This window comes from Notechis scutatus, chromosome 3 (genome assembly GCF_049901735.1).
Source record: "Notechis scutatus isolate UNSWTSFEM ecotype Mainland chromosome 3, rNotScu1.2, whole genome shotgun sequence".
In the NCBI taxonomy this organism is placed as follows: Eukaryota; Metazoa; Chordata; class Lepidosauria; order Squamata; family Elapidae; genus Notechis; species Notechis scutatus.
Genome location: NC_142011.1, coordinates 54,420,135 through 54,444,502, shown reverse-complemented (window position 1 = coordinate 54,444,502; position 24,368 = coordinate 54,420,135). Strand labels below are relative to the sequence as shown.

At 38.5% G+C, this 24,368-nt stretch overlaps 1 protein-coding gene across 2 annotated transcripts; it reads left to right on the top strand.

Moving 5' to 3' along the window:
- The first annotated feature begins 876 nt into the window (after window positions 1-876).
- GNAT2 (G protein subunit alpha transducin 2) lies at window positions 877-22,567 on the top strand. 2 transcript variants are annotated; one of them, XM_026678098.2, is made up of 8 exons: window positions 877-1,123; window positions 10,800-10,842; window positions 12,161-12,302; window positions 14,577-14,734; window positions 17,058-17,186; window positions 17,823-17,952; window positions 21,186-21,339; window positions 22,366-22,567. In XM_026678098.2, the coding sequence occupies exons 1-8, from the start codon at window positions 1,006-1,008 to the stop codon at window positions 22,554-22,556; spliced, it is 1,065 nt and encodes a 354-aa protein (XP_026533883.1). In that variant the 5' UTR covers window positions 877-1,005; the 3' UTR covers window positions 22,557-22,567. The 2 variants fall into 2 exon arrangements, with proteins under 2 accessions (XP_026533883.1, XP_087816121.1); XM_087959995.1 differs by lacking the exon at window positions 877-1,123 and adding an exon at window positions 8,400-8,421.
- Window positions 22,568-24,368: the final 1,801 nt, after the last annotated feature.

Genomic DNA, 24,368 nt, shown 5'->3' with positions numbered 1-24,368 from the left:
GATGTGGCCTGCAGAATTCCCATACAGCACCTGCTGGGGATAACTGCTGTTCAGTTCTATAGGATTGCATGGGGATATTGGTGTATAATTTTGCCACAAACGGATATCTTTAAGTATTAGAACATACCTTAATTGTCCTTTATTTAAGAAAACCAGGAGTACTTTTTGTCAATAATGGTAGTGTCAAGTTTGAACCGCTTCTGGTCCCTTTGAACATTTATCGCTATTCAACTTGCCAACGAACTGGGGGGAGGGAAGGGGGAGAAAGAATGCAGAGCCCACCAAGGTCACTGCTGCAGGTGTCCGACAAAGAAATGAACTGTTCTCAAAACAAAATACTGATACTTAATTGGACAGCATGACCTCTATGGGTGGGAGAAAGGGGAAACTAATTTTTAATTGTGTAGCATTGAGAGAGAAAACCTCAGAGCTGGTTTACTGTCAACCTTCCGGCTAACAAATCCAAAAAAAGTAGGCATTCTCAGGCATTTGGAAATCTCAAAAGTAATTCTTCAGTGCTGAAGTGGTGTAACCAATAAAGTTTTACAGTTGGCAGGTAGTCCCTGGTTTGCATTAAGAGGAAGGGGGCGGTTAACAAATTCTTACATTATATAACTTTATATTCCATACTGCACAACTCCTCCATGTCAGTCTAAGTCCCCCCCGCATTAATCTTGGACATCTTGGCTTTTTATAATTGGATTTTGCAGGACATGTGATAAGATAAAATATCCTCAGAGCTATTGTAACAAAACTGGGTTACCCTTGAAGTGGGAGGGAGAAGGAGAGAAAAAAGCGCAGTGCAAGACAAATGCTTTGACTTGATGCTACCTTCCTAACAGTCTTGGACAAATAATCTGTCAGCCTACCGCTTCTAAGCACAGCACATCTAAGAAGCACCTTCTTTATCACTCTGGAGATAGAAATAGCTGAGACCAACAATCTGAAGACCTGGAAAAAACGGAGGAATCGGAGGGGCCAAACAAAGTAGAAGAAGAAAGTGATATGGGTAGTGGAGCAAGTGCTGAAGACAAGGAACTTGCTAAGAGGTCAAAGGAGTTGGAAAAGAAGCTACAAGAAGATGGAGATAAAGAGGCAAAGACAGTTAAGCTACTCCTGTTAGGTAAGTGTAATGCAACAGGCCATTTATCTTCATGAGGGGTACCTTTAACTCTTCATTTTTTTATGGATCCTAGCATCCTTATCTTGGGTGGGATCAACAAGGGAAGGCTAGTGTAGAACTACTCTTCCTGCACATATTCTAAATGCTGTCCATAAAGCTTTCAACAGTAAGGCACCAGTTGCTCGGTATCAGCAACAGCAGATCAGATGGGAAAATATTTAATCGTGGTTTGATGACCACAGTAGAACTAAGGTTTGGGGTGATTCCGATATAAACAAGAAATTTTAAAAATTAGAAACTTTGTTTCCTGAGGCAAATTTATGTAAATGGCAGAAGCTAGAACAGTTGGACAAATAATTGCAGTCCATTGATTATAAAGAGAGGTCACAGAGATCCTTTCTCACAGGTCAGTGGCACCGTAGCTGTTAGAAAATATTAAGTATTTCCAAGAAGGATAATGGAGTGCTAAGAAGCGAGGAAAGATATAGCTTATGTTTCAAAATCAGCAAAATTCTCCCTTGTGCTGAAATATTTTCCATAATAATACATTTTAGTCAACTTCCCAAAAACCTTTGGGAAGGAAGGAAGGAAGGAAGGAAGGAAGGAAGAAAGGAAGGAAGGAAGGAAGGAAGGAAGGAAGGAAGGAAGGAAGGAATTAATCTGAAGTACTTTCCTATACAAGTGGCTCTTCTCAAATGTGCAGCGAGCTTGCTATGTAACCACTGTTAAATTTAATGTTTGTGCTATGAAGGAGGTACTGGCAAACCACTTCCATTTTTTTTCCCCAAGAAAACTGCAGGACCTTGACCAGGCAGTCATTAGGAGTCAAAAATTTACTAATTTTTTTTTACTAAAATTTACTAAAAAAAATTTACTAAAATTTACTAATTTTTTTTTACTAAAATTTACTAAAACACACACAAATACCACCACCCCAAATTTTACCAGCAATCTACAAGCACAGGGCATTGAAAATGCACTCACATTAAATATAATAATAATAAATGATTTATTATAAATTATAAATGATTTATTAAATTTATAGGCTGCCCAACTGCTAGCAACTCTGGTTTGATTTACTATTGTTGAAAATATTTAAGGATAAAATTTTTTAGAAAATGCACAAAAAGCAGCACAAGACAGAAAAATGACAGTGGCAAAGAAGACAAGCCCAGAAGAGAATGGAAAGCAAGAAAGCAGCATCAGATCCTCACCAAATGCCTGAAGAAAGCGCCAGGTCCTTAGCACTCTTCAAAATACCAGTAAGGTGGGACTCATTTGAATTTTGAGGAATCTTATTCTGGAAGACAGACGCTGCTGCAGAGGAGGCATGCTTCTGAGTTCAGACAAATGGCTTTATTTAATTGATGGAATTCAGAGTGCACACATCCTTTAAATCAAACTGGCCAGATAGATACTATGGGAGGCAAAGAGACCCCCAGGTAACCAGGTAACCTAGGCCATCTAGGAAGTAAACTGGAAACTGGTGCAGTGAAGCAGAGGAGCTCCATAGGCATACCAAGGCATGTCTATCACTGCCTATATTGCTGAACTCTGGATCAGCTGAAGCTTACAGATGGCCTAGAGCATGTTGCAATGATCAAGCTATGAAGTGACCCAAGCATAAGTGACTGTCTGAAGGGGCCCACTCATCTTGGAAAGGAAACAACTGGCACACCAGATGACTAGCTGGTCAAAAGCCTTTCTGGCCATTGCTGTTCACCTGCTCACTGAGTGTGTCACCCCTCCAAGGTCAAAGTTGGAATATCTCCCGATCTGGGTGGTCCAAACATGCACATTTACTTGGCCTGGGAAGGATTGAGTTGGAGATGGTTTCTTCCAATCCAGACAAGCACAGCAACCAGTACAGGACTGACTCCAATTTCTTCCTTTGTCGTTTGGTCTCCACTCTTTCATATGGCCAGTTCGATCTGGAACTGTTCTGTCTGTCCAATGGGCTCTTTCACTCCTAAACTCAGATCCCCTCTTCCCCTAACTTGTGTATAGGTAGTCCTCAGCTTATGACCAGTTCAAAGCTATGACAGACCTGGAGACTATTCAGGACCTGGATTTGAAATGCCAATGGTTGAGCTCCGATCCATCGACACGTGACTGAACCACGGCAGCTTCACTGAGCTGGCCTGTGGTTGAAAGACCTAACTGGATGTCACCAGTATGCTAATGATACTGATCCCTAATTCAGCGGATGACCTCACCCAGAAGTGTCATATAAATGTTGAAAAGGAGGGGAGAGAAGCATGCATTGCAGCACCTCACAAATGAAGGACTAAGGGAACAATTTCTCCCTGCTTACCAACAGCAAGTGCAACCATCGCAGGAGAAAGGAAGGGAGCCACTGTAAAACAGTACCCCTAACTATAGAACCAGCCTAAAAGGATTCTGTGTTTAATGGTATTGAAAACCCTTGAGAGATCCAAGGAGCACAAAGATGGATGCACCATGACCCTCCCAGTTCTGCCACTGTTCACCAACCAAGTGCAACCAAAGCTGTCTCAGGACTAAATCCCAGTCTGGAACCTGACTGAAATGTTATCTGTTTCGTTATCAGCTGCTGGCTGACTATCGTCTCAACAATCTTCACCACATTTTAAGATTTGGCTGCCCAGGTAGCCAGCTTTTAATTGTGCCTTCCTGGCTGTGGTCATCTCGTTTGTCCTGTGGGCCCTATCCAGCAACTTTGCATAATATAACATCACTGGAAGCGCTATGGCCATAGCAGCAGACCTAACCTCACTATCATCCATCTCTATTGGTGCACAATGAAAGACCTGTAACAAATGTTCACTCAAGTTGACTGGAACATATGTCAGCAGTGAGATGAGAATAACAACTGCAACTACAACTCTGACTAGCTATTCTGGGCAGTTTACAACATGTTGGATTTTACTTCCTGTATTATCAGTGCCCTAATCTATCCACTGAAGAATGGATATGGTAGCCAGAAGTAACCAGAAGAAGAAGCACCAAAATCCATCATCCTGTATCATCCTGAATTGCTTTAATACATAATGTCTTTGGACCATCCTTTCCACCTGATGGATGCTTCAACCAACCTGCAAGGATTTTGTTGGTCAGCAACCCAGGATTATAATGCTGCTGAGAGTGGAAAGGACATTTAAGGTGCTTAAAGCTGAAGAATGCTTGGTACTCTTCCCTCTGCTGACCTGTGCCTTGCAATAGCTGAAGACAGTTTCAAGTTCTCCTGTACCACACTACCCTCTGGCTCCAATTGTGCCTGCTTCAGTGGTGGAGGTGTGTGAGAAGCACCACTATCATTGTGTGCTATAGACTCAAATTCCAGTAGGGATAGCTCCCTTACTCTATATAACTCCTGAACCTTGGGAAAATCAGGGCACACACATCTACATGAGAGAGAGAGAGAGAGAGAGAGAGAGAGAGAGAGAGAGAGAGAGAGAGAGAGAGAGAGAGAGCGCTAACTGGAGAGCTAACTGGAAGGATTGGCTTTCCCAACGAAATAGGCTTTAACAGGGAGCTAGAAACAGAAATATTCTTAATTTTTTTTAAAAAAAGATTTGATTTTAAAGTACCAGGAGGCAGTCCTCACTTAGCAACCATAATTGGGATCAGCAGCTTGGTCACTAAGAGCCACTGTCCTAAGTGGAAAATCACATGACCACAAAGGGCAATCACATGACCACTTCCCCTTTGGCTGTTAAGCTGCAGACGCTAAACAAAAAAAAAAAGCCTTTTGTATTAATTCTGCTTGTCACAAAACAGTTGTGATGTACACAAATGACAATCATGTGACTATGGAACACTGTGACCATTGTAAATGTGAGGATTGGTCACAAAAGTTGTTTTTTTTTAGCACCATTGTAACTTCCAATGGTCACTGCATGAGGAAGTTAATAACAAGTTAGTGCAATGGAATGGATGGAAGGGTGGTATAGTCCCTTCCCTTTTTTATCTAAGGCAACTCATCATCTACCGAATCATATACCGAATCAAAACTGGTAGTAAAAATAAACTAAAATGAGATTGGGAATGTAGAGCGAGATACGATTAGATATAATTAGTTTACCATTACTGCAACAGGAGCAACCAGTACAGGACTGGCTCCTATTTCTTCCTCTGTAGTTTGGTCTCCACTCTTTCACATGGCCAGTTAGATCTGGAACTGTTCTGTCTAAACTCAGATCACCTCTTCCCCTAACAAGTACAGGTAGTCCTCAGCTTATGACCAGTTCAAAGTTACGACAGACCTGGAGGCTATTCAGGACCTGGATTCGAAATGCCAATGGTTGAGCTCCGATCCATGGACATGTGACTGAACTTTGGGTGCTTGGCAACCAGGGCATGTTACAGCTTTTTGCGACATCCCACAGTCATGTGACTGCATTTAAGAATGGTGTTGCCGGAGACCAGCATTTACTTCTGATTTTGGAAAAGCCATTGGTTCATTTAACGACCACAGCACTTCACTTAACAACAATGGCAGCTGCTTTACAACTGCTGCAGCTTAATCACCACCAAGGGGGAAAAAATCAGGCCAGTCACATCACTAACTGGTTTTACAACCATCACAATTTATGACCATGGTGGGCAGGCTCCATTACACTGGTAAGTCGAGTGCTGCCTATATAAGCCAGTAGCAACAAGTCTTCCTTGTTTACTGACCCAGGGACAGGAGAATTCAAAAGAAAACTCCCCAGCTAAAAGAGAGAAGACAACTCTGAATGATAACTAAACCACAATGAAACTCAAAACACTTTTTTCCACAAAGTAATTGCCTTTTTATCTATGTCTGGAACAAAACATCTGGGACACAGATGCTTCTGTTTTCTTTTGTGCATGAACCACTATGTCTTATTATTTGTCGTGCATGTCTTATTCCTTTTGGCGTTCTCTTTAATTCATTAATTGATGAGTTAAAACACAGAAGTTTCATGGTAACGTGCCATTACCATTTCTCTGGAAAAAATATATATAAAAAAGTGGATTCAAATGCTTAGAACACTGTTACTCATTATAGTCATGGTGAGAGTTCAGATTAGTAGTGACAACTACAGGATTTTTCTGAATATTATGAAATCTGGAACCAACCCAAACTTTCATTTTTTTAAATGTGATGCCAGAGACTACTTTCTTATCTCCAGCCACATTTTTCCGCTTCCATGAAATTGACTTGTTTGTGGAAACTATCTGAGTATTAGCTTTAATATGCGGTATTCTTTGATACACATATTTCTGAGTTCTTGATTGCCACGTATATGAATCCAGTCAGATGTTATGCAGTGGCAGGCCATAATCAAGAGCTCGGGGTCCATAAATGCATCTAGAACAAGCTGGCTGGGGAACTCAGGGAGTTGAAATCCACAAGTCTTAAAGTTGCCAAGGTTGGAGATCTCTGATCTAGAAAGTGAATTTGTTAAAAGAAATCTGCCGGTAAATTAATTTCTTTAAAATGTAGCACAAAAGATACTTCAGACATGGAAACTGTTGGCTAAGGTGTGTCTTGCAATCAATTGTGTGAACTTTAGTGGTTCAACATCCACATTAGCAGCAACTGAGAAACAAATGTGAGCAGAAAGGGATATTTTTTATGATTAGATCAAGGAAAGGGTTACTTTGTAAGAGAGAAGGGAGTCTTGCCCAATGCATTGAACTACACTCCCCATTGTTTCTAGTAATCTTGCTCAGCAGCTGGTTGCAATTTAACTTCTAATTCAACATATCTGGAGAGTACTGATTTGATGAAGGCTATAGTACTAGTAGGGAATAGATGAACAAAAGATGTAGCCATGGCTGGAGTAAAAATCCGTGCTCTGCTTAATTCCTGGAAACTTGGAGGTCACAATGAAGGCAGGCCTGGCCTACTCTGTTGCTATTGTTGCTGTTTAGTTCAGCCCACCCTAAAACTTGATTTGGAAACCACAGTAATGACGAGATGAGGATTGGGTGAGGTGTCCTCCTGTATGTAGCATGAAAAATATTATACCCTGGCTTCTGCTGCATGGCTTCGTGAGATAACATTGCTGTAGAAACAAGTGTACTACAGTTCATGCGGTAAAAGTCACATAGATCAGCAGTGCTGCTTGTGGAGGCAAGCAGGAGTAATCAGTTCTTATGTGCCTCCTGGCAACATGGATTCATCACAGTAACAGCAGGGAAACTGGAATTAAAGTGCTTAAACTCTAATTCTAAGCAGCTTCTTGTTTGAACTAAACAAGCAGCTTAATGTGATGAGATCAAGAAATGGTACAATGGTTGCTTAAATTGGTGAAGAGCAGCAGAAGAAACATTTTGTTTAAGAAAGAAAAAGAATGTGTTTTTAGGAAGACACATTCTAAGCTGGTGCTTCTGGAAAGCAAATGTCTAATGATTTGGAGTAAAAATATGAGCCAGCACTTGCAAAAATAGCTTATGAATTAGTCTTGCAGCTAGGAGTCACTATATTTTAAGCAAATACATTTCTGAAATCTATCTGTGTGCATATGATTAAATTCTAGCAACTTGATAAAATGCTTAATAAACCAACCTAAAATAATGCTCTCTCGGTTTAGGGCTATTAGTCCTCACTAAAACCAGAACTTTAGTTGTAAGTATCATCAAAGACAGAGAGAAAAACATTTACAGTGCAATCTTATATCCTGTATGTCCATGTAGAAAGAAAATTCACTAAGTTTGGTATTACTTATACAAACCAAGTGTATATCAGGTTGAAGCCTATTTATTCTTGTATACAAAATGTCTTGGTCACCAAAAGGCAAAAAAAAATGAAATGAAAAAATTAGTGCTGAAAACTCTAGCAGTGAATCCATGAGTTTTTATCATCACTGGATAGCCTTCTAGATTATTTTTATGGAGACAGACATATGCAAATGTTTCATCCAGATACATTTCACATTTCATAGAAAAACCATTTTTTACATTGCTGTAAAGATTCTTGCTTGCACGCTGTATGAATAATTCATCGTTACAAATGAAGGTAGCTTTAGAAATCATTTGAAAAGCTGTGGAATACATGATCAGATTTGACCTATATATTATCAATCTACCTGAGCACTTCCAGTTACATGATTTTAAAAAAGACCTTTGAAGGTTTATATCCCAACCATATTCATGCCAGCTTTCACATAAACCGGTCCCAATAGAAGAAGTCTGAATTCCCTCTAATTCCAGCTGATGCCCACATCTGGGAAGACTGAAAAAGCACTTCCAGATTTTACCACAAAGAGTTAACAGAGGAAAGGCAATGAGGTTGCATAAGGAAGCTGCTCACAGTGAGTTGTCCCACATCTGATTTGATTTCCATGGTAATTTCCTCCTTAATAATTAGTGTGACTGTTGTTTTTTCTAAAGGACTGTGTGTCACAGTAACTCCCACAACCATTTTGATTTTCCTTTCTGGCATTTCATGCTGTTAAAGTATAATCCTTCCTCTTTTGTAAGCACATTTAAAATATTCCATTCCAGAAGACCCCTTCTAGAACAGTGTTTTTTAAATTTAACAATTGTAAGATGTGTGGACTACAGTTCCCAAAATGCCCCAACCAGTGATGATAATGAATTCTGGGAGTTATAGTTCACACATCTTACAGTTGTTTCGAATAAGGCAGTCATAACCAATCACTATAAGATTCATCACCTTATCATCACCTCCTAGAGATTTCAGGGCATCTGCAGATAGCTTATCTTTTCTCATGTTTACCATCCAATCCTCTAGACATAGCCATATGCTAGTGTCATCATAGTTGTTGGAACAGGTGCCAAATGCAGAATGCTGCCATAGCCCCATTTCAAGTCTTGGTCACAGACTTACTATACAGTGAAGTTCCTGTTTTGGGTGTCTGGGAAGTTTTTGAGGGCTTTCATTGCTTTGTTTACCATTTTCTACAGTTGGTCTTTTCACACTTTGGGATTTTTGGCAAAACAAGGAATAAATGGACAGAAATAAGTGTGGCATAATAATGGAGGATCTGTGTGCGTTACTAGTCATTCTCTTTTCTTCTGTGAAGAGAGATCTTAAATCACGAGGAACTTGTACAGGCATAATAAGATGCTTGGTTCTTGGTCATCTTGGAAAAGAGCAACTGAACACTAATTGGCAGATGCTTCTCTATGCTCAAGCATTGGCCCATGAATGCTCTCTGCTAGCTCTAGGCCTGAGCAAACATACAGGTATAACTTGGCTCATGGCTTCATAAGGTCATCACAAATTTACAGAGAGTGAAGAACACATCAGTCATGTCTGGGTGGATCTAGAGGTCTTCCCAGAGAAAAATATTCCAAAAGTGCATTCACTGTATCTTTAGCATGCACTACTAGCTTCAGTGTTGACATAATTCTGGGTGGCATAGAAATAACTAATGCATATTTAATATCTGTTATTTGTTCAGACTGGCCCTTGCCTAACAGAGAGCAGCTTTAAAAATATTTGGCCCAAGAAAGAGAGGCATTTCGTGTATGGGAATGGGAAATAGCCTGTGGAACTAAAGGGCAGGCTTCCTTTTATTTACCATTTAGACCACTGAGGTTTTTAGGCTCAGGGGATACATCCTACTAAGCAATGGTTTGCTTTAATAAATTGCTGAGCAAGACCCATGGCAGAATTTACATTAAATCAAGAACAAACAAATCGTATTATGGCATAGAACAGTATATTAAAACAGGATCCACAGGCTATATTAATACATATTATGGTTTAAGGTTAAATGTTGTGTGAAACATACTGGTTTATGTTAACAGTATATTGCAGAAGGTTAGCCAACTATAGTTCATTCCGTAGATATGATGTAATATATTTGAGCTAAGCCATTGTTTCACATGTCATCTTTTTTAAGTTGGGTCAAGCACTACAAAGCTAGTCCTTGACTTACAACCACAATGGAGACTAAAACCAGAATTTGTTGCCAAGCACCTAAATTTTGAACACATAACAGGTGAATTCTGTAACTGGTTCTGATTCACCTTTTTCCGTGTTATTGTAAATTTGAACAGTGGCTAAACAAATGGTTAAAAGTCGAGGACTATAACTGCTCTCCTGTAATAAGATTTAACATATAAGCATGGACATCAGAGAAGAATCTTCTGAGATCACTGATCATTGATCTTCCTTCTCAGAAAAACACCTATATTCCCCACGTTGTAGACTAGTCATAATGGCTAATTTTTCGTGTTGCACTAAGCTATCATGTGATTTTGTTTTATTTTTGCTTTGGTGCAAGGCATGAATCTAGTCATGCTTTGCAAATCATGGTGTATGGTTTAGTTATAATGCCTGCTGTCTGTGCGTGGATGCTAGGAGTGGATGAAGCATATTTAGAACTTGAAAGAGCACAAGAAAATCTCTAAACTTCTGTAAGACTGGGAAGTTGAAAAGTATTCTTGAAAAAACAATGGCAAGCCATGATAATAGTGTTGTGAGCAGACGAGACTACCTGAATGAGATCACTAAGTCATGCTTATTGAGACCTGTGTATGAACAAGGACATTATGGTTGATTTAGCAAACCAACCAACCAAGCCCTTATAGAATGACTGATCTAAAGGAGCAAATTCATCAATATAGTAGTTGAATATATTTCCAGTGGTGATCTCACAATAACTACAGTAGGAAAGCAATCATGGTTAACTCAGAGCATCCTCTGTTTGTCTGCAAAGTAGTTCTGACCTTAAGCTGTTTTTCATTCCAGGTGCTGGTGAGTCAGGGAAGAGTACAATTGTCAAACAGATGAAGTGAGTACCTTCACGATCAGAGATCAGGAGCTCAAAAGTTAGCTGTATCATTTTTAATTAGATGTTGTTCCACATTGGTTCACATTTATAGATACTTTTCAGGTTGTTGGCAGCAGGACTGGGCTGAGGCAAATAACTTAAACTGATTATGGAAGGCTTAGGACACATAAAAATAGCATGTGGTTAAATCAACTGAGGATAACAAGTGGCAACTGCTTGCTTCACAAATTGATTCTGAGCAGGATCAAGAGAAAATACCTTTTCATACAACAGCACATAACTGAGCCATCAATAACTGCTTGCCTGCATATATGGTTTTAAAAAAAGACCCATAAGTTTGGATGTCCTTGTTTTAGACTAGTTGACGGAAATGACCATTTGGGTAGCTCTTCCTTTAGCGTGGTTTTTACTTGGTCTTTTTAAATGAACGTTGTAGGAACTAAATTAAGTTTAAGACTAGTGTAATTCTAGGCAAGTGCAAGCTGTGGTGAAGATGGAGTGCACAATTATCCACACAGCAAGCATTAATTATTGCTACAAGACTCATCAACTGAGTATCAAAATTAGGGTGGTGAAGCACTTGGCATTTACATTCCAAAAAGTGCTTCAGAGTGCATAGGGGCAAGAACATGGCCTTATCAATAACACCTTCTTGGGGAAAAGTGCATCTGCTTTTACCTGTTGCAGACAAGTAGTATGTTCCCATTCATGCAAGAACACAGAAGTTCTGCTGAACTTCTACAGCAGAAAACTGATGTGCCAAGCTGATGTTTGGATGACCTAGGCTAACAGTACTCATAGCTTGGAACAAACTTAAATACTCAAATTCCCTGCTAGATGAATTGCTATAAAAAACAGCAGTGGGGAGAAGAGGGAGAGGAGTTGATAATGGAAGCTATGTTGTTGAGAATGTTAAGGAGGAATGGCTGAGGAGATCAGAGTTTAGACACAACAGGCTCCACCAGATATTAACATTTAACTTAGTGAATAAGTACCAATCAGTGGTGGGATTCAATTTTTTTTACTACCGTTCTGTGGGCGTGGCAGGGGAAGGATGCTGTAAAATCTCCAGTCAGAGGTGGTATTTGCCGGTTCTCTGAACTACTCAAAATTTCCGCTACCGATTCTCCAGAACTGGTCAGAACCTGCTGAATATCACCTCTGGTACCAATACTCAGATTTCTCTCCAATCTTTGTTGAAATGCACAGAGTCCTTGGCGGGCGGAGAGTAAAATCAAAAACAAACTAGTACTAAAGCTTTGGGATAAAATCTATGGTAGCATTTCATATTCAGGACCTGGATATTTTTTTTCTGCAGAATTATCCATCAGGATGGCTACACAGAAGAAGAATGTCTGGAGTTCAAAGCAATCATATATAGCAACATACTTCAATCCATCTTATCAATCGTCAGAGCCATGTCTACTCTAGGCATAGATTTTGCTGATTCAGGTCGAGGGGTGAGTGTTACCAATAGCACACTGTACTTGTAACATGTGTTCTCCAGAAAGCCATGGCAATGGCTAAAAATCAGAATGCAACACAAGAAGGCTGGTTGGAGGTGTTGAAAAAGTGATCGCTATGGTATAATTGAAGCCTTGAGATAGATAGATAGATAGATAGATAGATAGATAGATAGATAGATAGATAGATAGATAGATAGATAGATATCTCCTCCCACTGCACATACATAGCACAGAGCAATTATTTTTTCCTTTTACATAAGAAAAATGTTTTCAATTTGATCAGGCTGGGGTCGGGGTTGATGTGTGGGTGTTTGCATATAGCTGAGACAAGGAAACTGATACCATATAAACATTTTTAAATTTGAGTCCTAGAGTGACCAAGGGATGTTTAAATCATAATCCAGAATGCATATCATGCTGTTTCACTAAATTTAATTCTATGGTTTATACATATTTTCCTTATGGGTTAAAAATAATAGAAAACCAAAGAATGTACCTTTATTTAAAAAAAAAAACTAACATTGGAGGACATTCGAAAACAGGGGTGTCAAACTCACATTGCCACGGTGTTGTCACGTGACATAAGACAACTTTCCCCCCCTTTGCTAAACTGGACATGGGCGTGGCCAGCGCATGACGCATCAGGCCATGAGTTTGACAGCCCTGTTCTAGAAGCTTAAAAGATGTACTGTGTTCAGATGCAATATATAATGATAGAATACAGAGAGAGAGAGAGAGAGAGAGAGAGAGAGAGTTAGTTAGTTAGTTCCAGAACAGGGATATCAAGCATGCAAATAGTGATAACATGCATCAAGTACAGATGGTTTGGGGAAAACAACCACACTCAAAAGTGCTTTTTGGTACCAATACAACTATTGCCCAAAAGCTTATGCCACACAAAATCTCTTAGTCTGGAACATGCCACAAGCAAAATGAACACTGCATTTTAATATAGTGTAGTATGAACTGTGTAGACTAATATGAACTTAGACAATGTGGTTTGCTTATAGTTCAGTGTTCCAGACAACTTCAGACATTTGATGAACAGTTTAAACCAGGATTCAGTAACCATGGGTGAGTGTGTTGTACAAACACAGCAGGTTACTTTTTTTTGCCTCACAACCTAAATAGGTGTGCATAGCGCCACCTGGTGATTAAAGAAAAGCTTTGGAGAGCATTGTTTGTTTCCTATCCATGAATGCGCAAGAGCTGATCCTTAGAACAATTATGCCAGTACTGACCTGAATTATTCTCAAAACAATCTTACCTCTTACAATTCATAACGGAAGCAATGTGCTTTAAAAAAGAAAAAAAAAGGGGGGGGGAAGATACTGCTAAAAATGTATAAGACATCATCTAATCAACCACATGGTACTGAAAAAATGCCATTTTGGAAGAAACCACTACACGGTTGTGCCAGAATGGCAATACACAACAGCACTTCATTAGGGGGAATAGTTTTGGTGGACAAGCCAGGACCAACCAAAGAAGCTGATATATCATCACTTGGAGTTATTAATTTCTTCTATATTTTTTCCCCTCCCAGTACAAATAGTAATAGCACTTAGACATATATACCACCCCATAGCACTGCCTGGGTGATTTAAAATGTCAGCATATTGCCCCAACAATCTGGATCCTCATTTTACCTACCTTGCAAGGATGGAAGGTTGAGTCAACCTTGAGTCCCACCTGGATCAGATTCCAAGTGGTGGGCAGAGTTAGCAGCCTGCAATATTGCATTTTAATCACTGCATCACCTGGGCTCAGTGTTCTTCCTTCTACCTGTTTCTCTGCTTTAGTATTTTCTAGTTGGATGCATTCAGTCACCAGCCCTTGAAAAACCTGATGCAAATACTGTAGCAAAGCACTGTAATTTGAGAATAGAATAGAATAGAATAGAATAAGGAATAAAATAGGAATAGGAATAAAATAGGAATAGAATAGAGAAACAGAAATTAGATTAGGATTAGGATTAGGATTAGGATTAGGATTAGGATAGAATAGAATAGAATAGAATAGAATAGAATAGAATAGAATAGAATAGAATAGAATGACAGGGTTGGAAGGGATCTTGGAGGTTTTCTAGTCCAACCCAATGCAATGATGTAATGGTCATGTCTCTGCAAGCTAGAACTTCCCAGCTGAAAACGTGGACATCTCGTATAGGTGACATAACATACAAAGCAAAAACAAATTGAGCCTTGAATTCCACATCCAGTTCCCAAGGAAACAAGATTGTGCTTATGGACTCTGTGTTTTTAATAGGATGACCAACGGCAGCTGTACAGTTTGGCCGACTCAATTGAAGAAGGTACCATGCCCCCAGAATTGGTGACTTGTATAAAGAAACTATGGCTTGATGGAGGAGTTCAAGCCACCTTTGATCGAGCAGCTGAATATCAACTCAATGATTCTGCTGCATAGTAAGTCTGAGCCAACTATTGCATCTATGAAAGATTAACTTATTGGGAAGGCAATTAATCCTCCTCAAAGGATTGTGATCGTGAGATTGCACAAGTATCACATGGTATTGGTGCAATCAAGGATATGTATTTCTTAAATCTTGCCAAGAAAAACTTGTCCAGGCAGTAGCTAGGAGTTCATACTGACTCAAAGACACCCCCACCTCCAAAAAAAGGAATCTTTTCAGTCAAACCTGGTTTAGAAACAGAGAGAAAGAACTCTGTTGAATTTGCTTGATCTCTTAGCACTTTTCATGCTGCCAGTCCCCATATCTTCCATAAATTTGGCAGGGGGAGAGTTTGGGGCAGGAACAACATACTGTGGTGAAGCAATTCCACTCCTATTTACAGTGATGGTCCTAGAGGAGGAGTCCCCAAACTTGGCAACTTTAAGACTTGTGGACTTCAACTCCCAGAATTCTTCAGCCAGTTATGCTGGCTGGAGAATCTGGGAGTTGAGGTCCTCAAGTCTTAAAGTTGCCAAGTTTGGGGACCTCTGTCCTAGAGTGTGTCTCAGTTCATGGGCAGCTTTTTTTGTGGCATAACAGCAAGTTTTACATTAATCCCAATTAGCAAGAAATGCTGTCAGTTTTGCTGGTCACGTTAATGTTCCACTATTATGCCTTAGTCAAGAGATGTAGTATTTGTTCTGGAAATTGGGATGCTATGGATGAGGATCAAGAAGTTAAGGTTGAACCCTGAAGAATTAGGGAGTCTATCAGTTGTGAGTATAGCTGTACTTCCTCAGAAAGAATGGATATATAGTTTTGAGTGTTCCCATCATTGCCATGGGATCCACAAGTGACTGCTGTGGCCAAAAACATCTATTAGCAGATTGATTGATATACCAACTTCTAAATAAGAAAAATCCCTGCTCTATATACCCAGACCTTCTGTGTATGTTGTGTTTGGTTTTTATTTATTTTCCTTTACCCTCTCGTGTTTTAAATGAATGTTTATTCTGTTTAATCTATTGTGTATGCTATAGTTTATTCATTGTTCAAGGTACAACACTGTAGAAAGTGAAATATAAGTACCAGACTACCCCAATAACATGGATAAGGCTGATCATATTTATTCCTACATCCTGTATCCTCATTAGTCAATTTATTATAGCCCTAAGCTGCTTTTGCACTGGTGGCAGATTTGTACTTTTGAAAGCATGTTGTGCCTGCTTTCAGGAAAGGGCCTTCGTGGTGAGCACAGAGAGAGAATCTGGTATTGGTTCCAGCAGGACCCCAACGCTGATCAAAACTTGCCTGGCTTTCTAAATTCTCTTCTGAAGATGCATTTTTTTATAAGATTGGCTTCTAATCTTATCTGATTAAGATAAAGGAGAACATGTTTTCTTGGATTTATTTCAAGCTTTCAATTATTGCTTTTCCAAACTCTTTTGGAAGGAAGGAATAGGAATGTCATTATTTCGAAGTCAGTGGCGTAATAATTTGGAAGGTAGGAGAGAATTCAGGAAGGAGACATTCCAGTTAATAAGTATCTTGAAATAAGTACAATGGAAGTTAGTGAACATTTGGAAAAAATTATGCCACAGCCCAAGGACTCATATTTGATTTAGGAGAGGAAAACAAGTACTGTATGTAATCCTGTTAGTTTTCCATGATGTTATAATTTTCTTTAACAATCTCAGTTGACAGTGTCACTTCTGAGACTGCAATTCCTGACTATATCAGCTGAATTTCATTGTGCACTTGGTTTTGGGTATACATATCTGCACTTACCTTATGCTTCATTCCTAAGCTAATACCTTTCATGTGTAATGGACTATAGCTCCTACATGACAACAAGCTTTATCACCCAATATACTTAGAAGACACTGAATTGGCAAAGGCTGCATTTACAAAATGATTATGCAACTGTAAGGGTAAATAGAGCCAAATATATAAGATAATACAATACATTGGAAAATACACAGTAAAAAAACATCTGTTTGCATTAACAGTAACTTGCAATTGCTGTGCAGTCCTAACAAAACCTCAAAACAGCAGATGTTTGCCGTTTCTGCCCTTGCTACATTAGCCAGGTGTTAACCAATGCACATTTTCTTTAGCAGTATGCAAAGGAAAGCAGAATATGTTGAGATTAAATCGTAGTAACTTCAGTTTGATATTTCTAGAAGATATGGGTTCAAAATCCTGCTCAAGCCATTAAAGCTTTAGGACACTTTGACACAGTTCTATCACATTGAAATACGGATGGCATATGGCACATGCTATCTTATAATCCTATGCCACGCTAAGAAATTATATTGCATCTCATTCTTTTGTAGCTATCTTAATCAACTGGACAGAATCACTGCTCCCAACTATCTTCCCAATGAACAGGATGTATTGCGATCCCGAGTTAAAACCACAGGTATCATAGAGACAAAGTTCGCTGTCAAGGATCTTAATTTCAGGTGAGCAAAACCTTTCGATATCTTCCTTGCTCTGAAATCTTTTTCTTTCCATTTTCTCCAACCAATTTTCAGGATGTATAAATCCTATTTTAGTTCTATTTTGCCTCTCCTCCTCTTGTATACACTTCAATGTTCAGGGCATTTCAACATTTTTTTCCCCCCTTACTTTTTATCTAACATGGCCATGCTTAAGAATAACATTAATACTGTGTCTCTTTGTGCCCCTAGCAAAAGCTTAACTTTTTAAGGTGTTTCTATTTCTAATTTGATATCTATTGTTTCAGGTTTTTTTGGTTAAACATTTGACTGAAAAATGGGAAGTAGTTTTTGAACTATATTGTAATTTCACATCTTTGTCTAAGTAGACTCCCCCAAATTTGTGTCTTCTGGAGGACTTTCAGCTCAATCTCATAATCTCCAAGATCCAGGAATGTTGGAAACCATGAGTTGAAAGCCTACAAATGTGTAAATTGTGAGAGGCTGAATAGTTGCTGCCATGTGCATCTTTAACCAGTAGAAATATACCTTGTTCTAAAGTTCCAAGCATCTGCTCATTGAAACTACATTGCTTTGGGAAGATATTTCCCTGGTTTCAAATGTTCCAACGTTTCACATGCATGGTTCTTCTTTCTCCAGAATGTTTGATGTAGGTGGGCAGAGATCAGAGCGCAAAAAGTGGATCCACTGCTTTGAAGGGGTGACCTGCATCATCTTTTGTGGCGCTCTCAGTGCATATGACATGGTCTTGGTAGAAGACGATGACATGGTATGTTTGCTAGCTCAGACTGTATACGATGAATGACAATTCCAAACAAATACTTGGTTCTGCTTTGAAATTCATCCGCCCCATAAAGACAAACTTAGTTCAGTCACCCTTTCAACTCCATGCTCATAAAGAATGCCAGAACTTTATAATTGCCTGATTACAACCAGAGAAGGGAAAATTAAAGGAACTTTAAAAGGTAGCCAGTTGGGTGGTATTTTGTTTTTGGGAAATTATGCTGCTCTCGTTCAAGCCCAAGTAACAAAACCATCTGGAATAAGAATTCCATTCCTAGCTTTGTTTAAGGAGTTGCTGCAGGTCAAAGTGGGATCAATTTTTGTCCAGTTTCAACAAGTCTTTTCTCATTTAAAGAAAAAAAAACCTATCTCTGTAAACCCCAATGAAACATAGATAAGGCTATCTTCATCAACAGCTATTTGAAGGTTCATCTCCAAGACCACATATAAAATATTTCAGGTATTAAAAAATGTTTTCGTTGCTTATTTTTCAGCAAATTGAATTGCAGACGACAGGAGACTATCTCTCAATAAAGTGAGAGAAAATAGCTAAAAAGGACCTGCTGGAATTAACTGCTGTTTTCTCATAACCAGAAGGCTACCTAGTTTCTATAGATACAGGTAGTCCTCAAAATACTACCAACCTGCCTTCAATCGAGGACCTGTATACTGCATGAGTCAAAAAGAGGGCTGTGAAAATATTTACAGACCCTTCACATCCCGGACATAAACTGTTTCAACTCCTTCCCTCAAAACGACGCTATTTATTTATTTGGTTTGTCAATTGCTTACAAGATAATAGGTATAAGTTAAAACATAGTTATGAATACATGGATACATATAAGAAAAATAAAAAATAATAGGACAGGGACGGTAGGCACATTGGTGCGCTTATGCATGCCCCCTACAGACCTCTTAGGAAAGGGGTGAGGTCAATAGTAGACAGGCTAAGGTTAAAGTTTTTGGGGTTTGGGGAAGAAACCACAGAGTCAGGTAGAGTATTCCAGACATTGACCACTCTGTTGCTGAAGTCGTATTTCCTGCAATCAAGTTTGGTGCGTATTGAGTTTGTATTTATTGTGTGCTCTTGTATAGTTATGGTTGAAACTGACAGGTAGGACATTGCAATATATAATTTTATGTACTATACTTAGATCGGACTGAAGGTGGCGTAGTTCTAGGTTTTCTATATGCAATGTTATATGCAACTCTATATAAGTTCTATATGCAATATATATAAATTATATATATATTTATATATATAAATTCTACATGCAATGCTATAGAGCATTGCACACCAGAACAACTAGACACAAGGAGTTTTTTTCCAAACGCCATCACTCTGCTAAACAAATAATTCCCTCAACATTGTTCAACTATTACAAAGTCTGCACTACTATTACTATTAATCTTCTCATCACTCCTTATCACCCATCCCCTCCCACTTGTGACTGTATGACTGTAACTTTGTCCCTTGTATCCTTACGATTTATATTGACTGTTTCCTAGTATGATTTGATTGCTTATTGTACCTTATGACTATTAAGTGTCGTACCTGATGATTCTTGACTCTTGACGAATGTATCTTTTCTTTTATGTATACTGAGAGTATTTGCACCAAGACAAATTCCTTGTGTGTCCAACCACACTTGGCCAATAAAGAATTCTATCTCTCTATTCTATCTATATAACCACAATTGAGCCCAAAATTTATGTTGCTAAGTGAGAAATTTCTTAAGTGAGTTTTGCTCCATTTTAACAACTTTTCTTGTCACGGGTGATAAGTGAATCACCGCAGCTGTTAAATTGGCCCAAACTGTTGTTAAGTGAATCTGATTTCCCCATTGACTTTGCTTTATCAGAAGGTTGCAAACAGAAATCACATGACCCCTGCAACCGTCGTGAATGTGTGAGTCAGTTTTCAAGCATGCAAATATAAATCACATCACTATGGGGATGCTGCAACAGTCTTAAGTGTGAAGAATGGCCATGGGTCACTTTTTTTCAGTGCCGTTGTAACTGTGAACGGCCACTGAACAAACTGTTGATTGTATGATGAAGACCGTCCATACTTCTTCTGACATGCACTTCAAATATGCTTTTAAAGCAGCAATGAAAAAAGCTGGCGTGCAACAAAACAGTCATAACTTTCAGCAGCATCCTAATTTCTGGGTCTCTCCTGCCCTTCAGCAGGAATGTTTCACAGATATTCTTAGAAAATAGCATGATGAGGAAAGCAGGCACCTCTCAGCCCAAACCACCGAGCAATGCAGCCAGGAGGGAAGTGAGAAAGGAGGGGCTTAGGATGGAACAGTCAGCAATGGATCAAACCACTACTGAAAGACTTCTGTTTCCTGGGGATGTACTGTGGGAATTCTTTTTTTTCCTCCAAGCTCATTTTAAACACATTTTTTTTTATTTTGCGTTTTTCTCCTGTGCCCAAAATTGAATAGAGTGCATTTAGTGCATTTACAATTAAATGTAAATGCACTCCATTCCATTTTTGCAGGTGTATTGTTGATAGACCAGTGGACAGAATCTGGAACACCTTCACAAATTCTTCCCAATTGGAATTAAATGGGTATTAATGGGCGCACAGCTATTTTGTTTACAACTCTGTCGAACATTCAGAAAGAAATCAAAGCTAGGCTAGATGATAAAGAGCATTCTGATTATCTAAAACAGAGGTCTCTAAACTTGGCAACTTTAAGACTTGTGGAATTCAACTCCCAGAAGTCTTTAGAATGCTGGCTGGAGAATTCTGGGAGTTGAAGTCCACAAGTCTTAAAGTTGCCAAGTCTAGAGACCCCTGATCTAGAATCTAGTACTCCCTTTGTTATATCCACTGGAGCAAACATGAGACACATATTTTGTCTGGATCCAACCCACTTCTTGCAAGTTGTCTGAAATGTTGTTGTTTTAATGTTAGCAATTATATATGATGGTGTTTATTTCTCGGTAGTTTTTTTGCATTTTTCAATGTGAAATGTTAATAGTGTAGAAACAAACTATCTTAACTCTTAGGAAACCCTGCGTAAGAATTTGACTTTTCATTTAATCACTGATTCTCATCCTTGCTGACTGCATACCATTTATTTTACTTATTTATTGAAATGTTTATTTTTGCTTAAATTAACAGACTATTTAAATAAAATTATTAGGTAGCCTTGGGTACCACTGTTCCTTTTAAACTTAACTTTTTAAAGTTCTTCTCTTTAGAACCGCATGCATGAATCTTTGCATCTCTTCAACAGTATATGTAATCACAAGTTCTTTGCTGCCACTTCCATCATTCTTTTCTTGAACAAGAAGGACCTCTTTGAGGAAAAAATCAAGAAAGTACACCTCAGTATTTGCTTCCCTGACTACGATGGTGAGTTAGAACATTTCCCTCATTTTCATGAAAGCCAAAATCATTTGCTGAAAGAACTAAATAAGAAAAAGGCTTTCCTCTTACACCAGTGGCTTGGGCTGTTTCGTTGCCATGTGGAATGGATTACTTATCAATATTCCCAAACAGCATGTCCAGCAATTTTGTGGCTTGAAGTTATAGTAGTTCAATACATTTGGTGACAATCAGATTAAAGAACACTTGTCAAGAACATAATTCATGCCCTAGTTGTTGGATATGAGATGGGTGGCAAATAAATTTCATAATAAGTAAATGATACTGTATACATTGATGAACAAAGCGCTAGGTTTGAAGTAATTTACTATTGAAATGGAAAAATATCAATTCAATAAGAAATTCGCATACAACTTAATTGATTTAAAAATCGTTTGTTCTATAAAATAACACAATAAAGAAAGTATTACACTTAAGAAATTTAAGCTTTAAAAGCAACTGCAGTTACATTCTAAAGGCTTGTCAGGCTTACTTCAAAGAGAAACTACCGATTTCAACTTACATGTTTCACTGAGTTACTTTCTATGCTGTATAATATTCATACGAAAGAAACTGGGAATATGAGCATTTTATTGGGTTCTTTCTGTTCAAGAACAGTTCTGATAATAAGTACATTACACCAAAGTAATGTATCACTGGTATCACATAAAAATCATGTTCCAAGATGCAGATGGAAATACATACACCTGGACTGAAATATGTGTGCGATATTTCCATTAGTGCAAGCAATCTGTTAGTGGTTTTATCTGCCCCTTCAATATCTAATCAAGGGTTAGGAACAATGTAGGCAACAATATGGAGAGTAAGCAAATTGTTACATTTACATTGCCTTTCCTCCAGGAACTCAAGGCAGCATACCACTTCTTTTTCACTTCCACCAGGAGAAAATGTTGTTAGATCTAAGGCTCTTTTTGTAAATGAGTAACTCGGGATCCAAACAATGTGATACGTTTTAGCACTTGTTTATGTTTTCCCATTTCCTTTTCCCAACAGGCCCCAATACATTTGAAGATGCAGGCAATTACATCAAGCTTCAGTTTCTTGATCTAAACATGAGAAAAGATGCAAAAGAAATTTATAGTCACATGACTTGTGCCACAGATACACAGAACGTCAAATTTGTATTTGATGCAGTAACAGATGTAATCATCAAAGAGAACCTAAAGGACTGTGGTCTCTTCTAAGATTACAGCTTTTTAAAAGAAAAAGGTAATTGGGTTCAATTATCTGTTCCTAAAGTAGGAATTAGGCAGTAAGTATACTTTAGCATTTCCTTACTTAGGCTTGTAACTATACTTACTTCTGAACAGTAGTGCTTAAAGTCAAATGTGCATAATAACTAAATGCAAACAGTAGCCAAGTCAGCTGGGCTACATATGTAATAGGAAGCAGCAGTAAAACTGCAACAGGATGCTTGCAATAATACTATGCAAGTACTCGGCTATTTCAGTTCTTTTGCCATAATAATTTGCAATAATTATTACATAAGAAGAGTTAGCACCATTGCCAAATTCTTCGCTTAGCAATTATTTCCAAAACGGGTTTGAAGACACTAATGCAACAGAAGACGAAATTTTAAGGAAATCATCGGCTATGAGGTGATTACAAAACAACCCGGTGTAATACTATCAGCAAAATCAAAGCTGGTACTCAGTACAGGACTCAGGAGTTTTTAAAAGTAAATAGCCTCTCTTGAATCAACTCCTAGTGGTCACATCCATGGGGTGGGGGGGAGAAGCAGGGTTGAAAATGATGTGGAAATGGTCCGCCCTTGTCTTCTTTCATGATGTTTTTTCGCTTTTCAATATATCTGGGATTTCCTGGTAGTCACCCCAGCCAAGAAATAGCCATGTATAATTCTATTTAAGCTTTTTCAAGTGCTTACATGGTATTAAATGTGTAAGGATGCAATTATTTCCAAAACATCTGCAGAATCTGTAGATGTTGCCAGACTTCACGTGCCATGACCACTGTTAGGGTTGAAGCTGAAAAATATTTGAAGGTATGCACGCATGTATGTATATACAGTACATCAAACCTATCTCTACATCTTTGACATTCTCTTGCCAAAATCAAGTTCAAATGTAATTTGATTTCATTAAAATCAAAATATTATCTCATCTTCATCTATCAGGAACCTGGGCTTCCAGTGAGCTTCACCATTCTGCTGAGCAGAACCAACAGAGCCAACAGTCATTCAGGAATCTATACTTCTCCACAGAAGATAAACAATTCTACCAAGGACACGCCATCAAAAAGGCTAAAAGGATCAAAAAGTTAAAGAGTCTCCAATTTCTGAATAATTTTCTTTGATAAGTTTCCTTTCTAAAGTACTCTAAAATGTGTGAAAGTGGAAATTGTAACATGGGCAACAGTGAAGACAAACTGGTTTACAAACAATGAATTTATGTCAAACACTGATTCTCCGCATTTATAAACTATTTATAAATACTTTCTTTCACAGGAAAAACACAATTCTTGCACAGGAAAAATACAATCAGTGCTTTGGGGTCTTATTTAACGGAACTGTTCATTTTAAAACCAATGGTCTGATTGTCCAAGTCCAAAAACTGTATATTGTATATAGAAATGAGGTATTTTCCAAATCTAAACCTATTAAAAATAGATTAAACACACAATTTGCAGTTGTCTGAAACTGGTGCAATTAGAACCCAGTGTCTTAAAAAAAAGTTTTCTAGTATTGAATTCAGTGAATCTAGAATGGGTCTGTTCTCCGATACTCATAGACTACAGCAGTGCTTTAATATCTGCTGCGGAGACAGCTTGTCTACCTGTCTTATTAATCCTGAGATAATGAACATACACATACACAGCTTCAACCCACTGACATCACAGGAGCAGAGAACTTTTCCACACCCACATAGGGACCAGAGGGATACAAAAATAGAAGTTGTATCAGGAGTTTCATGCTATTTAGAGCTGTATTGTTTCTCAGCATTTGTAAACAAGTTGTATTGTTAGACAAGATACTCCTT